The 22497-nt window shown below is 44.2% G+C and overlaps 1 protein-coding gene across 1 annotated transcript in view; it reads right to left on the bottom strand.

Annotated features, from left to right (window-relative positions):
* Positions 1-22497, bottom strand: part of LOC118569516 (minichromosome maintenance complex component 3 associated protein) — a 52713-nt gene that overhangs the window by 9942 nt on the left and 20274 nt on the right. The window contains 12 exon segments of the mRNA XM_036167350.1: positions 76-333; positions 952-1342; positions 2385-2482; positions 2695-2953; positions 6508-6661; positions 8656-8790; positions 8882-8950; positions 12645-12842; positions 16161-16313; positions 19446-19559; positions 20057-20188; positions 22192-22292. Of these exon segments, the coding sequence (XP_036023243.1) occupies positions 76-333; positions 952-1342; positions 2385-2482; positions 2695-2953; positions 6508-6661; positions 8656-8790; positions 8882-8950; positions 12645-12842; positions 16161-16313; positions 19446-19559; positions 20057-20188; positions 22192-22292 (2062 nt within the window).

Below are 22497 nucleotides of genomic sequence, written 5' to 3'. Positions count from 1 at the left end.
ACTCCCTCTTTGGTTCAAATCAGAGCAGGAAAGTCTCATGAAGACCCAGCCCCCAGGGCACTGAGTGACAACTACCTTCTGTGATGGGGAGCCTGGGAGGTGTCCAGTCACTCAGCTTGTGATTGATGCACAAGGTGATGATGTCATCCCACGGGATCTCAGCAACTGAAGGCCCTGACTCCTGGCCTGGAGGGAGGCTCTTGCTCTTCCACTTTTGGTATGTTCTGCACAGCAGGTTCTCCACCTGGGACTGGAGGACAGGATGCGTCTGGCAGGAGCTGGGAATCTGGGAGGTATACTGAATGACCATGGAACACACAGGGAGCCAGGGCGCTGCAGAGAAAGTTACAGGTTTGACCAAGAATCAGTGAACATGAACTCTTATGAATGCTCTGTTTCCTTAATAGAGGGCTACTGTGTAGTTAAGAAATATGGAGAACATATACATAAGGATCCAAGATCTGCCAGCTAAATAAGTAAGCAGGCTCCCTCCTTCCCAGTGTCATTAAAATAGGAAACAACACAGGTTTGAGCCAGCCTGGGCTACCTGTGGAGTCTGCATCAAACAGACCACAGGCCTCATCCCCAGGCGCCGTCAGGCTTTAAAGGAACAGTGACATAAACCAGCACGTGAGTGCTGCGGCCCTAGCAGAGTCAGCAGCTCAGAAGCAGTCACACAAGCCTCACGAATCTCAGCTAGCCCATCTCTTCTGCTGAGTGGGACCTGTGGGTCAGGTAGGACAGTCTCAGGACTGTCGTGGAGAAAGGACAACAGCTCCCACTCCATAAAGCCCTGTTCTCTTCTAACCCAGAACCCAAAGGTTGGTGGAGGTGGGTGCACAGTAGAGGTGGACTGAATTTCCCACTGGAACCCACCACCTGGAACAGTGTCACTAAAACAAGAAGGGAACAGGAGTGGCCCTCCACTCCTCCCTCAGAGTGGGTACATACCCCCTGCAGGTGGAAGATCCATCTGCGGAAGCTGGAACCCAAGCACAGTTTGCTTCAGCCAAGCTAGATGCTCTGGTGAGTTCCAGTGCAGATGAGGAAGCAGCTGGCTGCCCCCCACCTCAGCAAACTCCGTGACAGGCCAGGAGATGTCACACAGCTGCTCGGAGGACACCACAGAGGCCAGGAACTGCAGCACACTATTGAACAACTCAATGATGGTGCTAGGCTCTTGAGAGGTCAGACCACCCAGGCGCCTCTCTCTTCTGTCGTGGAAAAAACGACCACTGAACTCACGGCTGACCCCATCCTCAACATACTGAATAAGGGTCTGGCAGCAAAGGTCTAGGGCTGGAGGGCATCGGGAGACCAGCCACTGGACTGCTCCAGAAACCTGAGGAACAAGACAATCGGGGGAGATAGTCAAACAACTCGATCGTTTTGAAAAACCGTTTTCTAAAGGGGCTTAGCCTTCTTCCCGTGGCTGCAGAAGAAAAGGATCACAAGAACAAAATCTCAGCCACTGCGGAGAAGGGGCACAAGCCCTCTCTGCACTTGAGTTAGGATTTCTAGAGCCCTGGAGCTACACCTCACAGAGGGACCAAAGGAGACCCATGAGCATTATCTAGCTAGTAAGCAGAAGCTGCAGAGCCCTCCTGGAAGGACCCAGGACCTCACCAGGCCTTCCTTCACCCACTGAGGCAGAGCCACACTGCCTTATTCCTAGAATTAGCAGCTTCTCGGGTTCCCAGGATGCTTCACAACCTGCAGTTAGCTTTTCCTACATTCTTGGTTTGGTTTGGTTTTCATATAGTACTGGAGATACACCCTAGGACCTTTTAGATGGTAAGTGGGTATTGTACCACTGAGCTCCATCCTCAGGCCATAGAGTTAGTTTTATTAATCCCTATACTTCCTTTTCCTCAATAGTTTTCAGCAGACCTTTTTAGGAAATCTCAAGTAATATTATTTCTTTATATTTTCTAAGAGCAATCACTCTAAAAAATTAGATAAATATGACATTCAGATATAAGATGTTTTAAATTCATAAAAGCAAAGTCAAAAAACTTATGTGAGCAGTTTAATATATTATTGAAAGCATAACTATGGGCATTTCTAAATTTTATTTTTATTCCTGCCTGTGTCTTTAGAAAGGTATATGTATGTATAAAACATGCGATTAAAATGGAAATTCCTAATATAAGCTGGACACGATGGTGCATGCCTATAAAACATAAGAAGAATAGGCAGATTGATCAACTCTAGATGACCCTGGCTACCTAGTGAATTTGGGGCTAGCCTGTCCTACAAGATACTGTCTCAAAAACCAACCAACCAACCAACCAACCAACAAAACCACCTATATAAAATTCAAGATAGATCAGAAGAGGGAAAAATAAGTATGCCAATAAACCTTTAAAATGATGGAACTTTACCTTCACTGTGCCTTGTAAATCATTAACAGAATCAGGAATCTCAACAACAACGTAATCTGAAATCAGCTTAGCTGAAACCAAATCCTGTAACATCAGACCTTTAAGAGAAAAAGAGGAAGGTCCCATGTAATAACACTCACTTTCATCTGTGACACATCCCAGGGCTAGTCTTGGCCCACCATGCAGTGGACGGAACAAATTAGGTTCTAGTCTCAAAGGTTCCCAACCCTGTACTGCGGGCCATCCATCAAACTCAAGCTCCACCCACTTATTGCAAGTGAACACCATGAATGAGACTTCTTTCACAAACCGTCCTCTACTTCCTTGCCCATGGAGGCTCCTCTGGCGCTGGGCACAAGAACCACCAGAGGGAGCGCAGGCTGGAAGGGCTTGGCCTGGAGGAGCTGCTTGAGCTGCAGCAGAGCCGACAGCCAGTACAGATCCTCCTCCGCTACGTCCTCACTCTTCACTCTGGGAGGAAGCAGCAGCATGAGCCCACTGGCTCCCAACAGGTCCTTCCGTTTCTTCACAGCATCAAGGACACTGTCACTAAGGGTGCCATGGGCCACCTGCAACGGAATCAAAGACATCAGGATGACTGTACCAGAGAAAAAGACAGAGGAAACAGTCTGCCTCATAGCAAGAACAACTAAAGTGTTCCATTCACCATGCATTCACTGTGCCCTGAGAATCCTTCAAAGACAAAGCTGGGCCAGGGATGGTGAACTTTAATCCCAGCACTCCGGAGGCAGAGGCAGGCAGGATCTCTGTGAGTTCAAGGCCAGCCTGGGCTACCAAGTGAGTTCCAGGAAAGGCGCAATGCTACACAGAGAAACCCTGTCTCAAAAAACCAAAAAACAGCTGGGCCAGCCAAACAGGAGACCATGAAACTGCCTAGTCAACAGATAGATACAAAAGCCTCCAGCTACATTTATGTTTGACCACCTAACTGTAATCTTAACAACTCTGAACCAGTATAAAGAGGTTCAATCCATAATGAAACAAGCCTGCAGCAGACAAGAGATTCAGGCGTATGTCTTAACAGCACTGAGAAAATGGGACCAATCTCTGGATAAATGATGCAGAGGAAGCCACGACAAGGCTACAGGAATACTGGTGACCTCTGACCCTGACCTGAGTACTAGCAGCTTCACCAGGGAGGAATGGAATGAGGCTTTTCTAGAAACTGAATAACCCACAGAATAGGTACCCAGATCCAGACATCTGGGAATCCCCCTTATAAAGGTCTGCTTGCCATTCAGTGACCATCTGCTCCTACACAAACAGAGCTTCTGGCAACTTTTAAGGGCCCTGTTCGGGTATAGCCAGCCAGCCTCAGCTAAGACTGATAGAGAATTACATGTCCACATGGTTGGGCTTGCCCAACGGACCGCCTAACTATTTCCGGTTCAGAATAGCCATCTCCGGGTCAGACATCTCGCGGGACTGGGACTCTGTGGCCTTACGTGGTTGCGTAAAGCGCGCACGCAGCCATGTAATCTACGCCATGTAATCTATGCGCATGCGTGAAGTACCCACAGGAGTTCCTGTATGCATGCGAGGCCCAAACTTTAAAAAGCCAGTGCCATCTTGCATGAGTCTCTCTCTCCCCCCTATCTCCTTACCCACGTGTGTTTCACACAGGCCTGTCACCTCTATCCTCTTTAATAAAACTCTTCTGTGGTCTTGTCCTGTTCGGACGGGTTCCTAGCGCCGCTTAAATACTAACAAAGACGTCTGAAGAAAGAGCTTCCAACATAAAAAAGAGACCCAGAAGAGACAGCTGAAGCTCTTAATATCTAGATCCTTAGACCCAAAAGCACTAGCCCCCTCCAGAAATAAGGGGATACATCTGGTGAATGTGTTATACCAAGACTATCTTTCAGAATACAGTATATAGACACAAGATAGACACAGGGTAGAAAGAATAAGATGTTCAGAGGATCAGGCTGGGGAGATGGCTCAGTAGTTAAGAACACTGGCTACTCTTCCAGAGGACCCAGGTTCAATCCCCAGCACCCACCTGACAGCTCACAAATGTCTGTAACTCCAGTTCCAAGGAATCCGACATCCTCATACAGACATGCAAGCAGGCAGAACACCAATGTACATAAAATAAAAATAAATAAGATTTAAAAGAGAAAAAAGATGTTCAGAGGATCACTTCATGTCATTCACCATCTGTAATAAAAAGGTAAAGGAAAGAAGAGCAGGCATCATGAGGGACTATTAGGGAAGAGGAAGGGAGTCGAAGAGGCAAATATAAATAGTACAATGATATCTACATATAAAACGCTAAAATGACACCCATCATTTTTTACTGCAACTTAAAAAGCAAAACAAACAAACAAAAACCCACAAAATGGGCCCAGAAGTAAAAGAAGTCTCCATGTCAGGAGATTACATGCCTAAAACTGGCTATAATCAGAGCTGCCACTCAGGGGAGCTGCGGCTATGAGACCACAAGTTCAAGGCAGCTCAGAAAACTCACTAAGACCCTTAAGACTTACAAACTCTTTAGAAAAGCCTGGGTGCGCAGCTCAGAGGCGGAGCACTTTCCTAGCATGCAGGTGGCACTGGGTTCATTTCCACCACTGCCCAAAAGTGAAGTCTCCGACCTAAAGGACCTGCTAAGCTCACACAATGAATGAGGGAATCTGGCACACTTGGCACTTCAGAGCCAGTTTTCAGAACCCCATGGGCAGAAAGAAAAGGTTCCCAAGGAAAATCACAACAGCAGTGGTAGATACTAACAAGAAGTAAAATAATTTTCTACTTACAATTCTACAAACCTCGCTGAGCAACAATAAGAAAGGAGAGGATAAACTAAGGGTACTTTCAGAGAGGAAAGGAATCAGAAAATCCCCCTCCTACACACCCTTTCCTCAGAAGCAGCTAGAGGACACACACTGTCAGGCAGGGGGCTAAACCAAGAAACGGTATTGCTACTGCTGCCAATACCAACAGCAGACAAGCCCAGATGTCTGCCTGGCATTGCTCTAAGCATGCCATATGCACAAAGTTACTTCAAACTCAAGGGCCTGATGAGCAGAGCCACAGCACAGTAAGTACACAGTGTTGGGAAATTTAAATTTAACTATTTTTCTCAGTAAAACAGACATAGTGAGAATATTGTGTTTGAGTGGCAGAGGGATACTAAGACACTTCTCAAGATGAAGTAGAGTAACAGGGATAAATGCTCATAAAAAAAAAAATGGTTCTAGGGCTGGAGAGATGGCTCAGAGGGTAAGAGCACTGACTGTTCTTCCAGAGGTCCTGAGTTCAATTCCCAGCACCCACATGGTGGCTCACAACCATCTGTAATGAGATCTGGTGCCCTCTTCTGGCCTGCAGGGACACATGCAGGCAGAACATTGTATATATAATAAATAAATAAATCTTGGGGGAAAAAAAATATTTAAAAAAAAATGGCTCAGCCGGGTGGTGGTGGCACTCGGGATGTTATTTGGACAGAGGTGACACCTTGAGTCAAGCCAAAAAATAAAATATAAAGTTATAATATAACTTGTATCATGTTCTCAAGGAAGTCTGTGGCAGCCAGGGCTCCATGCTGTAGTCTGAATCTTGATACCCCTCGGAAGCCCATGAATTTAAAGCTTGGTCTCCAGCCTAGCACTATTGGGGGGTGATGGAGTCCTGAAGAATTGGGGTCTGGTGGAGATTCTAGGTCACTGGATACATGTCAGCCTCCCTCTCTTCTGTTTCTTGGCTGTCAAGTATATGGTCTTGCTTCTGCTGTGTGCCCCCATCCCCTCTGCTACCATGATGTGCTTCCTCAAAAGAGCAACAAGATCAGTCAGAGGCTGAAACCTTCAATACTACCAGCAAAGGTCAACTTCCTCTCTTAAAAAACTGATCATCTCAGACATTTCTAAGTGACAGAAAGTGAATCTTCTGCTCTCTTAGAATATAAACTAAAACCTTACACAAGTGGATGGCTATGGTATATTATCAAGTGTAAAGAAAAACAGATACTGGCATTTGCTCTTGATCTTCTCAAAGCCATTTAAAACCACTTTGGAGAATAAACAGTAATTTCTAATTCAGAACTGTCTGATAAAGGAAGGAAATCATGATAGTACATGAAGTGGCTGTCACTCACCTTTATACACACATTGACAGAAACTGTTTGGTCTCCTTTACTACTGACGGCATTAAAAACTGTGAGTGTCTGGATATCACCGGCATTATCATGTGTATTATCCGCCAGGCTGTCATCTCCTGTGAACTTGACCTTTAACCAATTTTCTAGTATTCTGTAGATAAAAGAAAATACCATTTGAATGAAAGTGTAATTTTAAAATAAACTACAGAAATCTTCAGGGAAACAAGAAAAATACTATATGGATATAGAGTGAGACATCGAATCTTACAGTGAAGCTGCCCTGGAAAAAACAGGTTTTACTTTAAAATGGAGTGAGGACCTCTACTGAGCTACCTGAGTAAGTGGAAAGACACCATGCAACTGGCTCCTTCTAGTGTGACTTAAAATGGTGAACCAAAAATGAAAGGACCTGAGCAACTGAAACCATCCCTGGAGTTAAATACCCATTGCAGCCAAGTGTGGTGGTGCAGCCTTTAATCCCAGCACTCGGGAGGCAGAGGTAGGTGGATCTCTGTGAGTTTGGGGTCAGCCTTGTCTACAGAGTGAGTTCCAGGACAGCCAGGGTACATACATAGTAAGAACTTGCCCCAAAAGACCAACAACAACAACAACAATGAAGAACTATTTTACAGAATCAAACTTCTCACAATAGGCCTGCGATACAGCTCAGTAGATAAAGTCACTTGCTGCCAGACCTTGTCAACCTGAGTTCAATCCCTAGAACCTAAATATTGTAAGGTAGTGTTTCTCAACCTGTGGGTCACAACCCCTTTGGAACCAAATGACCCTTTCACAGGGGTCAAAGACCATCTGCAATCAGATATTTATATTACAATTCATAACAATAGCAAAACGACAGTTATGAAGTAGCAACAGAAATAATTTTATGGTTGGGGGTCCCCACAACATGAGGAACTGTGTTAAAGAACTGCAACATTAAGAAGGTTGAGAACCACTGTGTAAGGAGAGACCAGGTTCCTGCAAGTTTGTCCTCTGATGTCCACATGTGCCCTGTGGCACACAGGCGCACAAACAAAACAAACAAACAAACAAACATTCTTCAGGGCCAGAGAGATAGCTCATCAGTTAAGAGCACTGGCTGCTCTTCCAAAGAACCTGGGTTCAATTCCCAGCAAACACAAGGCAGCTCACTCCAGTTCCAGGGGCCCGATGTCTTCTTCCGGTCCCTGTGGGCACTGCAAGCACATGGGGCACAAATACACATGCTGGCAGAATACCTACACACATGTAATTTAAAAAAATTCTCATGCCTGACTCTTTAAGAATTGCTACAAGACACACATTTCCCAAGGAACTCAGCAAACAGGATGATTATCATTTTAAAAAGTGTATCATTCAATTACTTTTAACATAGGTTTTATATTTAGAGAAAAAAATGTTCTAGAGTAAGATAAAGGTGATGGTTGTAAAGCCCCATGAATAAAAATCATTGTGAATAAAGTTTGTAACATGTGAGTTACATTTCAATAAAGCTATCAGAATAAAAGTAACTTCTTTCGGCCTTCAAAGTGGTGGGATTACAGGCATAAGCCACTCTATACCAGCATCATAGTTGCCTTATGATTATAATTTCTGGAAGCTATTTGATTATAGAAAATAGTATCATGCCTGGGCAGTGGTAGTGAGGCCAGCCTGATCTACAAAGTAAGTTCTAAGACAGCCAGAACTACAGAGAAACTCTGTCTCAAAAAAACAAAAAGAAAAAGAAAAAAGAAAATATATCATATCATTTTTCATTTTCTTAAAATGTCAGACATTTTTTCCTAAGATGAAACAGATAAATTATAGCAGACAAAGTATAAACTAATTCCTTCCAAACTCTTAAATAGATACTAGTCAGGATACCATACCATAGATTTAAATAATCCTCAACTCTTAAAGCTTTTGGACTAAGTATGTATGTATGTATGTATGTATGTATGTATGTATGTATGTATATGTAGAATAATGACAAAAACCTAAATATCATGAGCAAAACAGCCTAAAACATAAATCTTTAGTGTCCATACATACAATGAGACAAACAGCCCCACCAAGAACCACAACTCTGCCTGTCTATAACTCTCAATAGAGAAGCCCTTCTCCATACCAGCATCCAAACTCCCACTTAGAAAACTTCCTGACCTGCCAGGACTCTCTGCTGTCTGCTCTTCTCCATCAGGCAACACCAGCACCAGTTTCCAAAATACCCGATCATGCTTCACAGGGAGGTGCTCAGCCACAAAGGACGGTAGGTCCAGAGGTGCCCATGCAGCATTACTGGAAGAAATAGATCACAGTGAGTGAGGCACTGCACAGCCCCCAAGCAGGAACAATACAAACAAACACACATTCTGTGAGAATGACAGACCTTAGAAGCTGCTGGTGGAAGTGCTGAACCTTCATTTGGTGAGTTGTCTTATTTCTAAGCCGCCTCAACCTACAAAGAATAAAAAAAGAAAGATACCAGGACTACAAAAGGCTACTTTCAACCCACAGGAAGAAATTAGTAGTGTTTACTTCCCCCAATACCAGGAATAGGTTACATCTTTTGAGTCATTGGCCAAAGGGATCCCATAGGCCTCCCTCAAACATTACCGGCCACTGCCAATGCTATTGGTTGCCCCCACAAACCTGATGGTAAGACCCTACTGCTAAAGACACCACATACTTTTCAAACATGGAGAAACGGAGCTGGTGTTCAACTTGAAACTTCACCCCTACTGATTAGTAAAATAGTGCTGGAAGGTTCTATATAAACTACAGGAGGAGAAAAAGCAATCACCAATTTTTTTTTTTAAAGATTTATTTATTTATTATGTATACAATGAGTGTTCGGCTTGCAGGCCAGAAGAGGGCACCAGATCTCATTACAGATGGTTGTGAGCCACCATGTGGTTGCTGGGAAATGAACTCAGGACCTCTGAAAGAGCAGTCAGTGCTCTTAACCTCTGAGCCATCTCTCCAGCCCCCTACAATCACCAATCTTAACAAGCTATGAACTCTGTGGCTACAAGGGTGACTGCCTATAAGGTACATCCACAGTACAATAGTGGTGCAAACGTAGTAGCCATAACCAGTACTTTCTGCTTGCTCCATGAGATGGAACCCATACCTGGCACAATTAATGAGGCCAAGAATCTGAGGCTACATAGGTCACGGGCCCTTGGGGAACATCTACTATTATTATCCCATAAAATGAATATAGGAATAAAATGATTACTAATGACATACTGCTATACCCATAGATCAGTCCATCAATCAGTCCTCATCAGAGATGCTTTCTTCTAGCAGTAGATAGTAATTCATAGAGACCCACAACCGGACAATAAGCAGAGTGAGAGACTGGAACCCTCAACTCTAAATGGGATGTCTCCATCAATTTCCCCCCCTCAAGGCTCAAGAATCTATATGCAACAGGAGGTGGGCAGACTGTTAAAAGACCAGAGGTCATGAATAACTCTGAGGAAACAGCAATTCTCAGGCATGGACAGGACTGATAGCAAATATAAACTCTTGTAGACTGTGACAGCATGCACAGGACCTACACAAGTTGAAGCCAGACAAAATGCCAGCATGGAGAAGTGGAAGTGGGCACAATGTTCAACTCCTGATCAAGAGGCTATTTGCGGGCTGGAGAGATGGCTCAGAGGTTAAGAACACTGACAGCTCTTCCTGACATCCTGAGTTCAATTCCCAGCAACCACATGGTGGCTTACAACCATCTATATAATGAGATCTGGTGCCCTCTTCTGGCATGCAGGCAGAACACTGTATACATAATAAATAAATAAATCCTTACCAAAGGAAAAAAGAGGCTATTTGCAATTTATAGCTGGTGGGAGAAGGAAAATCAGTTCTCTCCAATGGAGTGACACTGTAAATCAACCACACTCCAGGGTAGGCCTCGTGCTCAGGAGTAGCTGACCAACAGAAAACAGACTTCATTGGTTTTATTTAGTTATTGTTATCTTTTGTTTCGTTTTTAAGAAAAAGAAAGAACATGAAGTTGGGGTGGGTGAGTGGAATCTGGGAGAAGTGAGGAGAGGGAAAGAATATGATCAAAATACACTGTACAAAAATTAAAAATAAATAAATAGTATTTACTGATGTTTCTGAGTGAAAAGTAATTGTCGATGTTTCCTGGTGGAGAGCATTTAGATTCTGACAAACTAACAAGTCATACAAACCCACCAAATATCTACTGAACTATTCACAGTGAGCTGGCTCTCACAGGAGAGAAGAGCCTCCGTGACGGCTAGTGTAGTTCACAGAGCATGCCTATAGGCTGGGAATGGTAGTGCACTCCTTTAATCCTAGCACTTGAGAGGCAGAGCAGGTGGATCTTTGAGTTGGAAGCCAGCTAAGACTATATACACATATATACCTTATCTCAAAAAACCAAACCAAACCAAACCAAAAAACAGAACATGCCAATACAATGGGATACCAATAGCATGTGAGGAAGAACCATGATTGGAGCTGCCATCTCACTCCAGTGGCCATAGAAAAGGAAACATGAGCAAAGATTTGAAGGACCGAAAGCATAACAACCTCTGGAGGGCAGCAGAAAGTGGGGACAGCCATGATACAGCTCCGCCAAGCCCGGCATGTTTGAAAAGAGCAGTGGAGGGTGGCTAAGAGGTAGTGTTTAGGGAGCTAGAATGCTGCCTCAGTGGTAAAGAGCATATACCGCTCTTGCAAAAGACCTAATTTCAATGCCCAGCACCCACATCAGGCAGCTCACAACCATCTGGAACTCCAGCTCCAGGGGGATCTGACACGTATGGCCTCTGTGCATACTTGAATTCAAGTGCAAACACAGACACATACACATAATTGAAAACAATAGAAGTAAAAAAATTTTTTAAATCTTCAAAGTGGGGGTAGGGTCTAGCTCAAGGTACAGAGACTTGGAAAGCATCATGAGAACGTTAACCAAAGGTGATATATCAGAGGACCCCTTTATTATGGGTGGAGAAAGCTGGCTTCTAGCCATAATCTAGGGAAAGGCTATGGCAGAGAGGCCTGGTTTGACCCAAGGTACATTCCAAAGATGGAGCTATAGAAGGGTGGACCTGAGAAACAAAATCAAGTCTAGGATTAGGACCAGCAAAGGTGGGCACCAGGCTTGCTTTTAATCCCAGTACTCAGGAGGCAGAGGTAGGTTGGTCTCTATGAGTTTGTGGCCAGCTGGTCTACAGAGTGAGTTCTAGGACAGCCAGGGCTACACAGAGAGATCTTGTCTTGGAAAACCAAAACAAAAGAACAGAGGCAAAGTTAAGAAGGCTGGTAATACCAATGAAGACTGAGGCTGAGAAGAAAGGCCAGGATTGGGAAGGAATTCACAAGAAACAGTGACTTCAGGAAGCCAGACCATGTCTCATCAGAGCAGCCATGGGTCAGAGTAAGGACCCTAGTCTGTGACTTCAGAAGATGTGCCTGACTATCATCCCCATTTACATACAGCACAGAGATGACCATGGGATCTGATGAACCAGATGAAACCTTAGAAGGAAAATGCTCAGAGAGACCATCCTGTGGCCAGAGGAAGAAGAACCAGGTCCAATCCAGGCAGAGCCTATGGCACCTCCACACTGTCTCCCTAGGCCTGCCCACTGGGAGGCAGGATGGCTTTGAAGGCCCCTAGCAAAAGATGACATTGACACTGGGCCTGAAGAGAAACACCAAGCCCAAGATGGCTATGACTGGACAATCTGGAGCTTAGGAGCTAGACTGCTCAGGGACTGGGAGGAACAGCAGGGAGGGCCTGGCTGAGGGAGACACAGAAGAAAGGACACTGCCTTAGAACACAGAAGGTGGACTATGAAGGAAGCACAGCGGGAGCAGTGTCTAGAAGTGGAAAGTTAGGGTAGACTTAGGAATCACTGATTTGATCTGAGTGTACCAACAGGGCCTGAGTCTTTCAAGGTCATGCCAGACTTGAGCCTCCTTTCCTATCAGGGGACAAGTCACACATTTCCAAGACTGGAATCACACAACCCTCAAGATATATTCCTATGTCTGTCCTTACTTTCTGGTTCCACCCATCTTCATCCACAAATACATCAGTCTAACTCATGCTGAAACTAACTGGGGTGCAGAGTCCCAAGGACATGACGCTGAGCACTGACCTGGTACAGGAGATGCCTACTTTCCCTGCATGGCCCAGGTCCAAGAGACCCTTGGCCAGGTTCTCCTCAGCAATGGGGCACTCTGCACTGGGCACTAGTGCCTGCAGTCGGTCATTCATGTCCACACAGCACGGTGCAGCAGGGAAGGCCCGCATCTGACGCCGGAGTTTCTTCCGGGCTGCAACAGCTTCCCTCCACCTACAGACAAACCGGCATAGCGTTACTGGATGGTGTGTGCAAGGCTCATTCTGTGGGAAAACGCAAAGTACGGTGAAATAACATGGAATGTGGTTTTTGTTTGTTAGTTTTTCTACATTTATTTAATTTTCATGTGTATGAGTATTTTGCTTGTGTACATGTATGTGCACCTTATGCATGACTATGAATAGTTATGAGCCACCATGTGGGGGCTGGGAATGGAATGCAGATCTTCTGCAAGAACAGCAAATATTCTTAAGTACTGAGCCATCTCTCCAGCCTGGAAATGTAGTTTAACAATCTAAGTTGTTGTTTTTTTTTTCAGCAAGAGTGCTTAAAATGAAAATAAATTTCAATTAAAATATGGACATGATAAAAAACAAAAGCCGTTGGCTGGAGAGATGGCTCAGGGGTTAAGAGCACTGAGTGCTCTTCCAGAGGCCCTGAGTTCAATTCCCAGCAACCACATGGTGGCTCACAACCATCTGTAATGAGATCTGGCGCCCTCTTCTGTATACATAATAAATAAATAAACTAATTTAAAAAAAAAAACTATAAAAAAAAAAAGCCATGAGCACTGAAACTGCCAGAATTAAGAATACTGACTTATCTCTAAAAGGTAAGTTGGATACAAATTTAATTTATAGTGACCCCTTCAGCCCAGCAAACAGGAATGTATGGATCTACCGACAACATGCATGTGAATAGACGTGTAAAATGTGGATACAAAAGAAGTCACTAAAGCACCGTCACAGCCACAGAGAGCCATGTGAGAGTCAACAGAGGACCAGTCGCTTACGGCACCAATGCTCTCACCCGCACCACTACCAACAGTGACGGGAGCCTGACGTGCTACCAAGCTATCAGAATAAAGCTTGGATGGTTGCTGGCTGCCGAGAAGAAGTCTCCAGCCAGATGAGTGGCCATTACTTCTGGGGAAGGGACAGGCTCTGGCCTGGGAGCTCTTCTCCTCATGTGGTCCTCTTTATGCTGTTGCCACTGTCAAGGACACTAGCATTTACTTTAAATTTCACTGTACAATGAGTCACCCTGCAACATACATAACACCTAAATGATGAGGTTACGTAACACACACCCAGGCACTTCTGTGCTGCTGGGCCACAGCCTTAAATGACGACCTCTTCTGTCCCCACCACACTGAGACTATGCTCATTCTTCCCACTGGGGCCATTACAACAGACCTGGGGAACTCCACTCTGCTTAGCTTGAATATATACTATTTGTATATATGTCTCCATAAACTGATGGTTTTCTGCTATCCAGAGACTCAAAGTTAATGGCTAGGCTTAATTTTTTTTTTCACTTTATGACATTTCAAAAATGGTATGAGTTCAGTTAAAAAAAAAACAACCAAAAACAGAAGTTCAGATTTAATTTCCTAGCCTAAGATTTCTTAAATTTTTTTCTATTTATAATCCTTTTTCACCCAAGAAATTTTTATGTAATCCCTGGTACATAGGTAAATGAAATGGTTATACAAATCAACCATTTACTGATAATAAATTATAAATTTATTTTAAAACAACTCTTTATTATACACACACACACACACCCATACACACACACACACACACACACACACACACACAAAATTCTACCATGAAAGCAAATTTCCATACTAAGGACACAGATATGCTTATTTGTCTAACACAATACAACCCAAAGTTATACCAACTCGATAAAAGCTTCAGGATAATGATGAGAAAATATTAAGACTCTGGAGCTTTTTTATGGGCTGGAGAGATGGCTCGGCAGTTAAGAGCACCAGCTGCTCTTCAGAAGATCCAGGTTCACATGGCAGCTCAACAGTCTGTAAGTAACTCAGTTTCAAGAGAACCAAAGCCTTCCTTTGACCTTTTCCAGACTGTTCATGCACATGGCGCCGCACGCAGGCCAAAGACCCACACACAGAAAAGAGGAAGTAATCTTTAAACTACTTTCTCTCCGTAACATAAAGCTCTGCAGAGAAAAAGCAGTGCAAGTCCTACCATGTAACAGTCCTGAATCTCAGACGGTCTCACTGGCCCGACAGCATGGCAGTGGAAATACACACTGTATTCAAACCCCGACTTGCAGTGAGGTGTCACAGGCAAAGGGGTGTGCTGCCAAATCCACCTCAGACGTATTACACATTTGGTCACGGCACCTTCAGAAACCCTCGACGACTACCACTCTTTCGTTTCTGCAACCCTCAGTCAGTTATACAAGCCCACATCTAAGAAGTTCGCCCTGGACGGTGACAGCTAGACAGTGCTTCCTCAACATCACTAGAAAATCCTGTACTACTAGCTGCTACCCAGTCAGCCCAAAGCCAACACCCAACACTGTAGCGTGTGGTATGTCCTAGGCTATGACTGGGAAGGTCAGGAATAGTAAATGACTTTTTTGTTTATTTATTTATTTTTTGTTTTTACATGCCAACCAGTTTCCCCTCCCCCCTCTCTTCCCAGTTCCTTCTCCCACCTCTCCCCAGCCCCCGTAAATGCATTTTCAATTTACAGTGAATTTATCATGCCGTAACCCATCACAACCCATCAGTGCTAGGGGCTGGACAGTTAGTGCTGTGGTTAAGAGTACTTGTTGCTCTTGCAGACGATCAGGTTCAGTTCCTAGCACCATGACAGTTCACAACTGTCTGTAACTCTAGTCCCAGAAGATGTGACACCTCTTCTGACCACCTTGGGCATCAGGCATGCATTTGGTGCACATACAGACGGACAGACAAAACACTCATATACATAAAAAATAATAAATCTAAAACCTAAGTGTTTTGGCTTTTTGTTTTTTCCTAGACAGGGTTTCTCTGTGTAGCCTTGGCTGTCCTGGAACTCTCTGTAGACCAGGCTGACCTCAAACTCAGAGATCCACCTGCCTTTTACTTAAGGGTGCTGGGATTTAAAGGTGTGTTCCACTATTGCCTGGCAAGTATTTTTGTTTTTTGTTTTGTTTTCTAAAGAGAGCATCAGTACTTATGTTTGGGAGATTCATCCATGATTTCTTTGTTTAATGAATTCACAGACATTTTCCTGTGTCTAGTACAGTTAATCAACATCAAATACTGTATAAATATCCATTCAAACACAGGACAGCCACCCTAATCAAATGCCTTGACAACATAAGACACGCATGTATAACCAACTGTTTCTGAAAGTCTAAGCCTACTTCAGATACTCCTTCTTTACAGAATATGCTGTGAGCCTTTCATCACAGGCTAATGGAATTGATGGCTCACAGATACTGAACCTGATGCAAGACTTCCATGTGGGTGGCTAACTTCTGAAGGAACAAAGAACTCACCGTTGTAGGTACTTGCAGAAGCACTGAAGTTCCTGGAGAGTCTCTTTTGCAGCCTGGAAAATTTCCTCAGCAAGAAACAAATCCACCAGGTGTGCACAGATGGCTTCACAACAGCGGGCTGCGCGGACCTTTTGGTCTGTCTCTACTGCACTCCTGGAATACAGAGCAATTATCACAGACGCTGCTACACCACGGCTCCCTGAAACGTAGGGGCTTGCTTTAAGAATGCAAGCGTCTAGGCTGGGAATGTGGTAGAGCATCTGTCCTGGTTAGTTTCTCAATTGAGAAAATGTCTCCATCAGATTGTCTATAGGCAAGCGTGTAGGGCATTTCCTTGATTATTGATTGATGTTGAGAGCTCAGCAGAATGGAGTTGGTGCCATTCGGCTGGGACATGTAGGACACATATTCCTGGAGTGTCTAAGAAAATATGCTGATCAAACAAGGAGAAACAAGCCAATAAGCAGCATTCCACCCTGGCTTCTGTGTCAATTCCTGCCTGTAGGTTCCTGCCTTGAGTTCCTGTCCTGACTTCCTTCAGTAATGAACATGATGTAGTAGTGTAAGCCAAATAAACCCCTTCCTGCCCAGACTGCTTTCACTCATGGTCTTTATCACAAGCAGCAGAAACCCAACCAGGACGGCATCTGCCTAGCATGTGCAAGACCCTCGTTTTGGCTGATGGACCCACTCCCAAGGAGCTGGAGTCTACTTTTATATGGAAATATAATTAGCATGTCCACTACAAGAGAAAGTTTAAGACCTTTATTTTTACATGAAAGTAGACACCTGAAAAGATAAGTAAAAAAGAAAACTATCATACAGGGTGCCAGATCAAGTTCAAATAGGCCACTGTACCAATTCGAAAATAAACCTTTAACCCATCAAGGTATGGTAGCCTACACAAAAGTTCCTAATGCCCAGGAACCTGAGGGGAGAGCACCACCTGAACCCGGCAGTTGAACTGGCATTAGTAACAAAGCAAGAGCTTACACTCCAAGCCTACACACATACTCTATTTAATTCAGTGGGGAGGGGGATTCCAGTGTGCCATGGGTACATGTGGAGTTCACAGGACAACTTCTAGAAGTCAGTTCTCTTATTCCACTATGTGGGTTCTGGAGATTGAATTGAGGTCATCAAGCTTGGCAACAAGGGCCTTTGAATTTGAATTTTAAATGACCACTGGGACAATCCAAAGTCTCATCAGCAATATAAGGTGTCTACAATTAGATGTACCTTACATACACCCTAAACACTAGTGGCACTAAGAATGGTTTCCCTCTGATAAATCATTCTCTCAGAGGTTTCTCTTTTTTAAAGACAGAGTCTCACTAGCTAACCCCAGTTGACCTAGAATTTGCTTTGTAGCCCAAGCTGGCCTCAAACCTATGATTCTCCTACAAGTACTGGGATAACAAGCCTCACAAGTACTGGGATAACAAGCATGCACCACTGTACTGAGACATAAAAAGAAGACAATGTTAAATGATGCATGTGTGTATGCCACATGTATGTGGCTACCTGCAGAGGCCAGAAAAGGGTGTCAAGTCCCTGGAGCTGGAGTTACGAATGACTGTGAGCATCTGATGTAGGTACGGGTAACTAAAGGTGGGTTCTCTGGAAGAACAGCAAGCAATCTTAACCACTGAGACATCTCGCTGGCCCCAAAAAGCATTTTGGGGGGGGGGGGTTCTTTTTTTTTTTTTTTTTTTTGGTTTTTTGAGACATGGTTTCTCTGTGTAGCTTTGCACCTTTCCTGGATCTCTCTCTGTAGACCAGGCTGGCCTCGAACTCACAGAGATCCGCCTGCCTCTACCTCCCGAGTGTTGGGATTAAAGGCATGTGCCACCACCGCCCAGCTAAAGCAATTTTTAATTAACAAAATTCAATCAAGCAAGACAACACAAAAACTATCAAGCACATAAGTCACAAAATTGAAGTAAGCTTAAATAGGGAACACTCATTTCCAGTAACACATGCCTGTGGTGCTAGAGACAGTTCAGGACTAAGCTAAACTCTAAGACAGCCAAAACCATGGGCACTTTCCCCATACATCATCAAGCCCTTGGTTTTTATCTATCCTAACACTTCTTCCTGGGATTAAAAATGAATCTCAGGGCTGGAGAGATGGCTCAGAGGTTAAAGAGCACCGACTGCTCATCCAGAGGTCCTGAGTTCAATTCCCAGCACCCACATGGTGGCTCACAACTATCTGTAATGAGATCTGGCGCCTTCTTCTGTATACATAATAAATAAATAAATCTTTTTTTTTTTTTTTTTTTTAATGAATCTACTAGCTGGGCATGGTAGCACACACCTTTAAAATTACAGCACTTGGGAGGCAGAGGCAGGTGACTTTCTCCAAGTTTGAGGCTACCCTGATCTACAAAGTGAGTTCTAGGCCAACCAGGACAACACAGTGAGATTCTGTCTCAAATAAAAACAAACAAACAAAACAACCCAACATACTAAATTAATCCCAGTACATGGGAGGGTGATGTAGAAGAATAACCACAAGTTCAAGCCAACATGGGCTACATAGTGAGTGCTAGACTATTCTGGGCTACTAAGTGTGACTCTACCTCAAAGAACAGACATACTTGCCATCATTCTGTGAAATCTCTTCCTTCTAGTAACTAGAGAAACAGGATCCCAACTAACAGGAATAGAAAGAACCACCAACTGAAAACACACCACCTCTGGGTGGGCTCCCCATCTACTGGGAGCTGTGATGTACGCTGTGGTTCCCCAGGCTCATTCTATCTCAGGGAAACAAGCACAAGGACAGGTTTTCCTTGACAGCCAGCATCCTTTCTTTCTGGAAACTCACAGTAAAATGATTAAAACTCTTAGGTGAAAAGTCCAAAGAAATCTTAACATATACAAGTAGAAAGGTTCTCTTACTTGAAAAATAACAGCATATAGCCTGGTATAGAAGGGATTCTACTAGTAAATACTAACAGACACATCCCACGCTGTATGCAGGGTCCGTGATAAGGAGACTGAAGCAGAGGGCCTCTCTATTAGAACAGCATTACATTTGGCTATCGAAAAGATAAGCTTTTCATGGGACATGGTAGTGCATGCATTTAATGCCAGCACTTGGGAGGCCACATAGATAGAGCTCTGCACGTCTGAGGCCAAGGCCAGCCTGTCTACAGACAGACAGGGCTACAAAGAGTAACCCTGATATACATACGTACACCACAACCCACTTGGCCATGGTGCCCCCTTCCTCCTCCCACACTCCTGGCACTCAGGAGGACCCAGCACGTCACTCACTTTAACTCCTGAGAGCAGGTTTCCCACACACACTCCGTCACCATGAGCTCTGTCAGCTCTGCAGCAAGGCCCTCGCTCAGCTGAGTTAACACCAGTTCTCTCTCTTTCTTCAACCTACGGGCAAAAGAAAAAAAGCACAAAGGTAATACTTAGGAATAAAAATAAATGAGGGCCAGAGAGATGGTCATGGTTAAGAAGGCACAGTGCTCTTGCAGAGGACCTGAGTTCATGTCGTAACACCCACATGGAACTGTTCACAACTGCCTGTAACTACAGCTCCAGGTACCTGACACCATCTTCTGTCCTCCACAGGAACCTGCATTCACATACATATGCCATCCACCTCCAAACAGACACACAGACACACAGACATACACACACACTCACACACACACTCACACTCACACACACGCACACGCACTCACACTCACACACTCTCACACACACACACACACACACCCTACCTTTCTCTCAGTCAAATCAGGAGGGTGCTGAATGGCTCAATGGGTCAGAGAGTGAATGGCCGCACAGTGAATAGCAAGAGGGGTATCACAGGTAAGGCTGGTACAAACTGACCCCCGTGCCCGGCTACAAGAACAGGCCACACACACCTTTCCTCTTCAGCCCGTCGCTCTTCCTCCTCTCTTCTCTGCCTTTCCATGGACACTTCTTCAGCAGCCACATGCCTCAAAATGCCTGTGGTTGCAGCTGCTATCAGATCCTCCACAGCAGCACTAGAAACACTTAACGAAACAAAGCAGACGGCGTTCAAACTCAGAAAAAAGTAAGCCACCATGCACTCTTGCCAAGTGAGATTTGTGACTGGAATGCAGACAGCTCAACACACGAAAACCACAGGCTGGAAGATGGCTCAGCAACTAAAGCATTCGCTATGCCAAGTATTGTAACCCGAATAATAATAATAAATAAATAATAAAGTTCCTTTAAAAAAGAAGCATCAACCGTGAAGAAGAATATATATAGTATGTATGACATACATATGACTTTGTGGCTTTTAAAATCATGTAACTAAGGATCTAATTTATAATGGGGTTCAAAGAGTAATCAAGTTTAGAACTAAGTAAAAAAATATGAATGGGGTTTATTATATCTCTTATCATAAATAATTTGACTTTTGTAAATGAAATGGTAAACTAGTTTTATAAAGTATACTGCTCAGACTCAGGGATGAGAGAGAAGCCCTAATATGGTTAAACTGAGCTACAACCCCAAGTCCTATTGGTCCTTTGAGCATCTCAGGACAGTCTGGTCTACATACTGAGTTCAATGCCAGCCAGGGCTACAAACTGAGACCCAGTCTAAAGAAAAACAAAGAAAAAACAACAAAACAAAACAGTGACTTAAATTTAAGATACAAAACCTGTAGAAGAAAACATGAATATCTTTGTAACACTGGATTTGGCAGCAATTTCTTAGGTAAGACCCTAAGAGCACAGGCAACACAAGGAAAATCAGAAAAACTAGACTACATAAAAGTTTAAATGTTTTGTGCATTAAAGAGATTGTTAAGAGATGAAAAGGTAATCCAGGGGCCGGGGATGTAGCTCAGTTAGTAGAGCGCATATATCTAACATGTCATGCTCAAAGCCCTGGGCTCAAGCCTCAATACTGCATACAGCAGGCATGTTGCTGCGTGCCTATAATCTCTTTATCTGGGAGGCAGAGGCTAGAACAAAAAAGAAGAGGGGGGAGACAATCCAGAGAATGGAAGAAAATACAAGCAAATTCTGTCTGATAAGAGATTAGCATCCAGAACATAAGAAGCAAACTCCTACAACTCAAGCACAAACGTAAAGAATGGGAAGAGGAGGGGGAAGAACCATCACCCTGGACGTGGTGGTTCACGCCTGCAATCCTAGTGCTCAGGAGGCTGAGGAAGACAGATCAGGTACTCAATGCTACAGGACAGGGATGGTGGAGCATATCTTAGTCCCAGCACTAAAACAGGCAGATCTATGAGTTGGAGGCTAGCCTGGCCTACATAACGAGACCCTATCTCAAAAGTAACACCCCCCCCCAAAAAAAAACAAAAAATTCAGAGCTAGAGCTAGAGAAATGACTCAGCAGTTAGTAGCACTAGCTATTTTTCCAGAAGATCTGAATTTGGTTCTCAGTACCTACATGGCACCTCACAATGCTCTGTAACTCCAGTTCCAGGGGAGCTGATGCCCTCCTCTGGCCTCTGCAGGCCCCAGGCATGCATGGAATACACACACATACATGCAGGCAAAACACTCAAACACATAAAATTCAAAATAAACAAGTAAATAAATAAATAACACGTAAATAAATAAATTTCAAAACATTTAAAAAAGGAATCACAAATGGAAATCACATGCTAACAAGAAATAAAGTCGGAGGTGGGTGGTGGTAGTGCAGGTCTTTAATCCCAGCACTGGGGAGGCGGATCTCTGTGAGTTCAAGGCCAGCCTGGTTTACAGAGTAAGTTCCAGAGAACCTTGTCTTGAAAAAAAAAAAAAAGAAAGAAAGAAAAAGAAAAAGAAAGGTCAGAAACAAGAGAAACTACATCCGCCTAGAGAATAAAGGTAACATTTAGGTCTTGGAGAGCTGCAAAGCCCTTGGATTTGGCACTGTGGATATTAACCACATAGAACTGGGTCTTATTGATGAATGAGAACAGCTTATATATAAGGAAGGGCATGACTGTCCCCAGAGATCAAATATCAGCCGAGCAAGAAAGGCTGGCATGTCAGGTCCCACTCACCCCAGAGCTGCTGCTACGTAGGCAGCCCCAGCTGAGCTGACTTCCTCACAGTCCACTTGAAGAGCCTCCTGGATAAGCTCGTCCACCACCTGCACCAGGTCCTAAGGAGAGACCAGCACAGGAGTTGGACCAGGTTGTCTGCCAAGGCAGACATCTTGAGAAGCCTTCTCGGGGGACATTTGTGAAAGTTTTTCACAGTTTTCCTGGAAAGCACGGGGACCTTAGTGCAGGGTCTGCATAGTTCTTCAGGAAGACCTCTGAACAACGGAAAGGTGCCTTCCAGAGGGGCTAGGGCAAGCCTGCTCA

Source organism: Onychomys torridus, chromosome 18, assembly GCF_903995425.1.
Source record: "Onychomys torridus chromosome 18, mOncTor1.1, whole genome shotgun sequence".
Classification (NCBI taxonomy): Eukaryota; Metazoa; Chordata; class Mammalia; order Rodentia; family Cricetidae; genus Onychomys; species Onychomys torridus.
The sequence above is the reverse complement of the archived record's forward strand: the minus strand, read 5'-3'. Positions and strand labels throughout refer to the sequence as shown.